General features: G+C 36.1%; 1 protein-coding gene and 1 pseudogene across 1 annotated transcript; both read left to right on the forward strand.

The window, feature by feature from the left end:
* The first annotated feature begins 1,504 nt into the window (after positions 1-1,504).
* LOC112024200 (oligopeptide transporter 1) lies at positions 1,505-5,192 on the forward strand. Its single transcript, XM_024056848.2, is given in 8 exon segments — positions 1,505-1,592; positions 2,368-2,807; positions 2,910-3,007; positions 3,123-3,695; positions 3,843-4,101; positions 4,176-4,358; positions 4,484-4,673; positions 4,676-5,192. Coding segments are annotated over 8 exon segments (2,262 nt in total). The 3' UTR covers positions 5,107-5,192.
* Positions 5,193-7,141: 1,949 nt separating this feature from the next.
* Positions 7,142-7,223, forward strand: LOC112024203 (small nucleolar RNA Z102/R77; annotated as a pseudogene).
* The last annotated feature ends 421 nt before the right edge of the window (positions 7,224-7,644 follow it).

The raw sequence follows: 7,644 nt of genomic DNA on the forward strand, positions 1-7,644 counted from the left end.
CCCCCCCCCCCCCCCCCCCCCCCCCCGCGCGGGCGGCGCGAAGTGAGGAAAGATAATAACAATGACAAGATACATTATTAATAATAACAATAATAATAATTGCCTTGAACCCATAAAGCCAAATCTTATTAGATCATATTTTTTAATAAAAGTAATTTTTTAACAATTGGATTGGGGGGGGGGGGGTGGGGGCGGAGGAGAGCAAGGCGGCTTATAAATACCCTAAACAAAAATCAGATCCTATGAATCATAGATTTATTTAGTCAATCTTTATTTTGGCTTTAAGTGTTGATGTATTTTTCAATTAGAAGAGGGAATATAGTTTTGGCATCATGCCAACCACTAGATATTCCAAGAATCATTTATCATTATTCCTTTAGACTATATATAATTAGGTGTGAGGGAAAATTCTTAGGTCCCCTCGGAGCACAAAGAAATTGTGCTCCCTTCTCTTATGTTCATGATAAACTCCATCATAAATTTAATGAGTGAACTCTACTATAAATGTAAGAGAAAGGAGCACTATGTACTCCGAAAGTACCTAAAAATTACTCAAGTGTAAGTATGGAAGATCAACCTTGTATGGTAAGAATTAAGTAATGTAAATGAGTGATTAAAAGAAGCCTTTTAAGTTAAGGTAACGTGTCAACATGCATGTAGTTTCACGACCCTTAATTTGTTGTTATTATCTTAATAGGTGGTATCAGATTTGATGGTGGTGTACTACAAGTGGATGAAAATCTTACTAACAAGTGGTATCAAAATTGATGTGGTGTGTGGAAAGCTTATGATCTTCGTCTGATTGCAATTGGAGTGGGGACAAGGTTTCATAATAGATAGTCATGCACTCTTTATTATGCACTTACTATATACACTGACACATTGCCATATGGGCTGAAATCGTGTTTTCAAAACATAATTTCTGTTAAAATAATAAAATCGTGTTTCAAAAGGGAGTTTGTATGGACTATACAATAATAAGTTTGTAATAAGAATTTCCGTTCAAAGTATGAAGTCCTTTTTAAGGAGAGAGAACAATTTGACTGGAAGTGTTACATGTGCCATAGATTAGCACACTCTCATGGCTGCTAGGAGTTCTAGCTCATGGTAGAGACTATGAAGCATGAAAATATTTGAAAGAGAATGAAAATGAAAGCAAGAGAGAATGACAGTGAAAGCAATAAAAACAAATTGTAACGTACACGTATGACAGGAATAAGAAAACAAATTGTAACGTACACGTATGATAGGAATAAGCCCTACGTGAATTAATGCTACCACCAGCTCATATAGAATTCTACTCTAACCTAATTTATGTGTAAATGTGTGTGAAGCTTCCTCCTGAAAACTTGAACCCCGACCCTTACCCTCCACGTTCCACAAGCATTTATACTTGTGAAGTGACCATCACACCAAAGGTGTGCAGTGGTACGAGCTCATATATTTATAATATATAGCTTCATCTTTTTCATTTATTTTTTTAAAGAAGTGTAGGTAGTGAAGCATGGAGAAATCAGATACTAATGTGCTTCCTTCATCTTTTCAACACAACAATCTTGATCCAGCTGCCTATACTAATTCTGAAAGCTCTGGTATAAATTTTCCTTCTGAGTTTCTTTTTGTCAGAAAAAAGTAACATCATCATATCCCTGGAGAAAATAAAAACAAGATAGTATCTGTTATAGCTCAAAATTATCACATCTTTATGCATGTCTCTTATTTTTAATCAATATGGGCTGATATACAATGGTGTGAATTTGAACAGACAAGATAATTAAAGAGTTCATGAAAATTTATTGAGGACTCCTAGAACTGACATACTACTCTAAACCAATTACTTCTAGAATAATTAAGTTTTCCATATGACTCTTTTAAGGTTATGTTGTGTTTTTGTATTAGCTGGCTTATTTTTATAAGAGTGGAATACCATTGTAGTCAAGGAGTACCAAATTATTACACAAAGTTTAGAATATGTTCTTCTATAGTGAGCTTTCTCAAGCTTGAAAATATCTATTATCTTATTAATGTTCCATGTTCCAGAAGTGGAGCATATATTTTAGAAATGCTTGCCTGCAAGTTCTATTGACTGAACAATAGAAAGAACATACTTCGACAACTGATGTTGAACAAACTCATATATGGGCCTAAAGCAAGTATGATTAGTTTAGATTTGAATTCATAGTAGATATATTTCAAATACGTTTAGACTAAAAGAAGTTTGGGATATGTACATAATTCACTAACTCTGTCCTATAAACTTTCCAAAGATTTTGTCTATCTGTCTAGTAATTGTTATACTTTGAAACTGATTGCAAAGTTTACCTTTCCATATGAATTTTCTATCCTTTTGTTTTGGTGGCTTTGCAGAGGAAGTAAATGATTCTCCAATTGAACAAGTTCGACTCACTGTCCCAATTACAGATGATCCAACATTACCATGCTTGACATTTCGAACATGGTTTTTGGGGATCACATCTTGTGCTGTTCTGGCATTCTTGAATCAATTCTTTGGTTACCGCCAAAATGCATTATATATATCATCGGTTTCAGCCCAAATTGTAGTACTTCCAATAGGAAGGTTCATGGCAGCATATCTACCAAACAAAGTTTTTCACATTCCAAGAACAAAATGGTTTTTTTCGTTGAATCCAGGTCCCTTCAACTTGAAGGAGCATGTCCTCATAACCATATTTGCCAATTCAGGTTCAAACTCAGTTTATGCAGTTGGTATTATTACCATTGTCAAGGCATTCTATCATCGAGGGATTCATCCTCTGGCGGCTATTTTGTTAAGTCATACCACCCAGGTGATTTCTGTGTTTGTATTTTACCGAGTGAAATTATATGATTAGAATCATTAGAATTACTTCATTTTCTATCTTAAGTTATTGACATTATGGATTATTCAGTTGCTAGGGTATGGATGGGCAGGACTATTTCGAAAGTTTCTTGTTGATTCACCATACATGTGGTGGCCTTCCAACTTGGTTCAAGTCTCTCTATTTAGGTGCCCCTAGTCCCTCACTTTGCTTCTTCTTCTATCTCTCTCTCTCTCTATAATATATATGCATAATGGAAATATAGTTCATTATCTTTCTCAAGTCATATTTTTGAATTTGTAGGGCATTGCATGATGTTGAGACTAGGCCTAAGGGAGGAGTAACAAGGCTGCAGTTCTTCATTGTGGTCCTTGTAACAAGCTTCTCATACTATATTGTTCCCAACTATCTGTTTCCATCAATAACTGCTCTGTCTTTTGTTTGTTGGATATGGAAGGACTCAGTCACAGCCCAACAAATTGGTTCTGGTCTTCGTGGGCTTGGTATTGGCTACTTTGCCCTTGATTGGTCGACTGTAGCTGGTTTCCTAGGATCTCCTTTAGCCACCCCTGGATTTGCTGTCATTAACATAATGGCTGGGTTTTCCATAGTTCTCTACATAGTAATTCCTATTGCTTACTGGACTAACTCATATGAAGCAAAGCGATTTCCTATTTACTCATCACACGTGTTCAACTCTGATGGTGGAAAATACAATGTTTCAGTAGTTTTGAATGATACAACCTTCCAATTCAATCAAGATGGATATGATGGATATAGCAAAATTAATCTCAGCATCTACTTTGTATATTATTATGGTCTTAGCTTTGCAGTATTGGCTGCAACAATCTCTCATGTTGCACTCTTCCATGGAAGGTATTTTGAAATTATCCATGAAAAGAACATTTGTGCATAATTATTTGCCAATTTAACTTACATTTTTCCAAGCAACTAACTATTATATATGTTTCTTTGTGCTCTCAGAGATTTGATTTCCTTGTATCTTTGCCTTTCTTTGTGCAGACAAATCTGGCTACAAACAAAGGCGACATACAACAATAATTTTGGGGATGTGCACACTAGACTTATGAAGAAAAACTATGACCCTGTCCCTCAATGGTGGTTTTATGTACTATTGATCGTTGTTGTTGGACTTGCCATTCTTACTTGTGAAGGCTTTGGCAGACAAATGCAACTCCCTTACTGGGGAGTCCTGCTAGCAATTGTCATGGCTCTATTCTTCACTCTCCCAATTGGCGTAATTACAGCTACCACAAACCAGGTATGGTATTTAGAATATAATTTTCTGTCCTCTTGTTCATTGTGTTTGATCATTATTGTAAAATCTGCCTGCAGGAACCAGGACTTAATGTCATCACTGAGATGATTATTGGTTACATGTATCCTGGGAGACCTCTTGCAAACGTGGCTTTCAAGACCTATGGCTACATTAGCATGACACAAGCAATAACGTTTCTGTCAGACTTCAAGCTAGGCCATTACATGAAAATTCCTCCAAAATCCATGTTTATTGTTCAGGTGATTTCTTTCATTTACAAAATCTTGTTCTCAATTTACCATCCACTACTAACATTTTGCTAGAATCTCTGGATATTAAATTAAAAAGTAAAAATACTAATATTTATCTATGTTTCCTGCTGAAGTTGGTGGGAACTTTAGTTGCATCCTCAGTCTACTTCGGCACAGCTTGGTGGCTTTTGTCCTCAGTAAAACATATATGTGAACCATCTAAACTTCCAGAAGGAAGCCCGTGGACATGCCCTGGAGATGATGTTTTCTACAATGCTTCCATCATATGGGGTGTAGTCAGCCCACTTCGCATGTTTGGCCGTTACGACTGTACTCTAAGATGAACTATTTCTTTCTCATTGGTTTCCTAGCACCACTGCCTGTGTGGGTACTCTCACGCTTGTTTCCTGAAAAAAGGTGGATAAGGCTCATTAACATGCCAATCATCATAGGTGGATCAGGAGGAATGCCACCAGCCAGGGCTGTGAACTACCTATGTTGGGGTGCTGTGGGCATTTTCTTCAACTTTTTTGTGTATAGGAGATACAAAGGCTGGTGGGCAAGGCACAATTACATTCTATCGGCTGGGCTAGATTCTGGAGTTGCTTTCATGGCCATCCTTTGCTATTTCACATTACAAATTAGAGACATCAATGGAATAAGGTGGTGGGGATTGGATTTAGATGATCACTGCCCACTTGCAAGTTGCCCCACTGCCCCTGGCATAAAGGTTGAAGGGTGTCCTGTATTCTATTGACTGTATTATAATATGTAGATTTGTGTAGCTATATGCGCTTGCCTAGAAAGTTCTTGTATAAAACCTTAGCTATCTAATAAAATAGATTATAGCACCATAAATGGAGCTAAAGGTTAATTTCAGACCACAAATCTTCATATAGGCTTGACAATGTTAAAGACTGTCAGCTTCAGGGTCAACCAGTAAAATTCAAATAATACCCAAAAAAAAAAAAATGTTAGAGACACATTAACATACTAAGAGAATATAACAAACTATAGCATCAGAATGAATTAGACATGCAATTAAAAAAAGGTAGGGTTACAAACAAGAATGGTTTTTAAATTCGACAACATTCAGGAAACGTTTCCCTAAAGTAATCTGAATTTCTTTAAGAACAGAATATGCCTTACCTGATTCATAATTTAGCTTGAATTTGAACCTTTCTTAACCGTGGCTAGATCTTAATCCGTTGAAATAGATATTTTTTTGAGTAACTAACAGTGAATAAGATAGAAAATATTGATTGAAAATGGCAGATCTACCAAATCTTTTCGTGGTAAGGTGAATTAATCATGAAAATTTATTGAACACTAACAGAAGCATATGGCTAAGTCAATCAACCGATGCATGAAACAATAACACTTCAAAACAAGGGACAATTAAAAAGACAAGGAAAGAACCAAAATAATCAATTATTGTGGAGACAGCAACATTGTGGCCTTGTGGGACAATGTTGCAGCCTCTTGAGATTGTGATAGAATCATAGAAAGCCAGGGGGCATGCCACTCCCTAAGAACCAAGGAAGCATACATATCAACCAGACCACTACCAAGTAGAACATCAATAGTTGGTTCCATTCGAACAATCTGAGCATGCAAATGGGTACCCCATTCAAGATCATATATACTTGTGCAAGCGCTAAGTACGCTGGCATATGTCATGGAATTTGGTCTAACACCTTGACTCCACATCTTAACAAAAGTACTAAGGCTCTGAACCCCAAAGCCATGTTCAGAGAAGATCGATATTATCGTGTTCCAAGACAGAGTCACGTTCAGGCATCTGGTTGAACAAGTCAAAAGCCCTACCAATCCCATACAATTTGGAATATCCATAGATCATACTGTTCCAACAAAACAAACTCGGATTTGGGATCCTCAAAAACACTCTCTCAGCATAACTCACTTTTCCAGACTTAATATACATATCCATTATTGAATTTTGAATAGCCATATACACATTGCTTCCAAAATCAAACTTCTCCACAAGACCATGTAATTGTAGAGCCAACTTCATGTATGCGAGACTGCCACAAGCCTTCATTGCACAAGTGAAAGAAAACGGATCATTAACACAATTACCATCCTGTACCATTGAAACAAACATATTTAAAGTTTTCTCTGGATGACCATTACGAAAATAGCCAGACATCATCACTAGGGATGGCAATTTTGCCCCACCCCACTTGACCCGCCCCTCTCCGCTTCGCCTCGTGCGGGTTTTCCTCGCCCCGCAAAGGTGGTGGGGCGGGATTTTAGACCTGCACCACGGGCAGGGCGGGGATGGGTTTATACTTTTTAGCCCTGCCCCACCCCGCATTAATAAGGGTCAAATTGTAATTTTTTCATACCCTAAAACCTTACTATTTAAACAAACATATCATCAGCTTTTTTTATTCTACCTAAGGTGGCTCTACCTCTTTTTTCTCTCTTGCAAAGTTGGAAATAAGGTACCAATTTTAACTTTTTTTTTTTTTTGTTTTTTTTGTTTTGTCTTTATTAGAAGCAAATTTATATACTATTTGAATTACTAATTTCATTCATGATTTATACATCTTTCTCAACTTACTTTTCATCATGAACATAATATAATTTTTTTTAATGAGGTACGGGTCTGAGGCTATGTGTGTCATTGTTTTTGTAATTTTGTGTGGGCATTTGGCTGGTTAACAACACTGCTTCTTTATGCTTGTCAAAATCCATATTGGTTTGATTGCCGATATTGGTTTGTAATCAAACTAAATTGGCTAGGTTTTTGTTTTTTAATTTTTAAAGAAAGAGATGATGAGGAATACCCTATTGGTTTGATTGTCGATATGATGGCATCAATCATGTACTAGCTCTAGCTGTTCGTTCTCGTTCTCCACACAAAAATTATGTACAATTTAATTTTGTTTTCGGTATTTTTATTAAAAAAAATATAAGGTATAGGTTTGAGAAAATGGAGATTCTTTTTGAAGAACTAGGCAATTTTTATTTTGTTATGTAGTAGGAGTTTGGATTATTTTATTGTGTCACACTATGAGATTTTTGTTGTGATATTGTCTTGTTAAACATTTGGATAATATTATTTAGTTTTTTCTAAAAATTAGTTTGATTTGATAGGATAAATTTATTTATAATTTCAAGTATATTTTTATTATTGAAACATGTCATTTTATTTGAAAAAATGGTAATAGTTGTACAGAAAATTAACAAGAAATAAAGTTTTACGATGTAGGGTGGGGCTTCGCGGGTCTTCGCGGGGCCTTAAGGGGCAGGGATGGGGTAAGAAATT

Source organism: Quercus suber, unplaced genomic scaffold (assembly GCF_002906115.3).
Source record: "Quercus suber isolate HL8 unplaced genomic scaffold, Cork oak 2.0 scaffold_310, whole genome shotgun sequence".
In the NCBI taxonomy this organism is placed as follows: Eukaryota; Viridiplantae; Streptophyta; class Magnoliopsida; order Fagales; family Fagaceae; genus Quercus; species Quercus suber.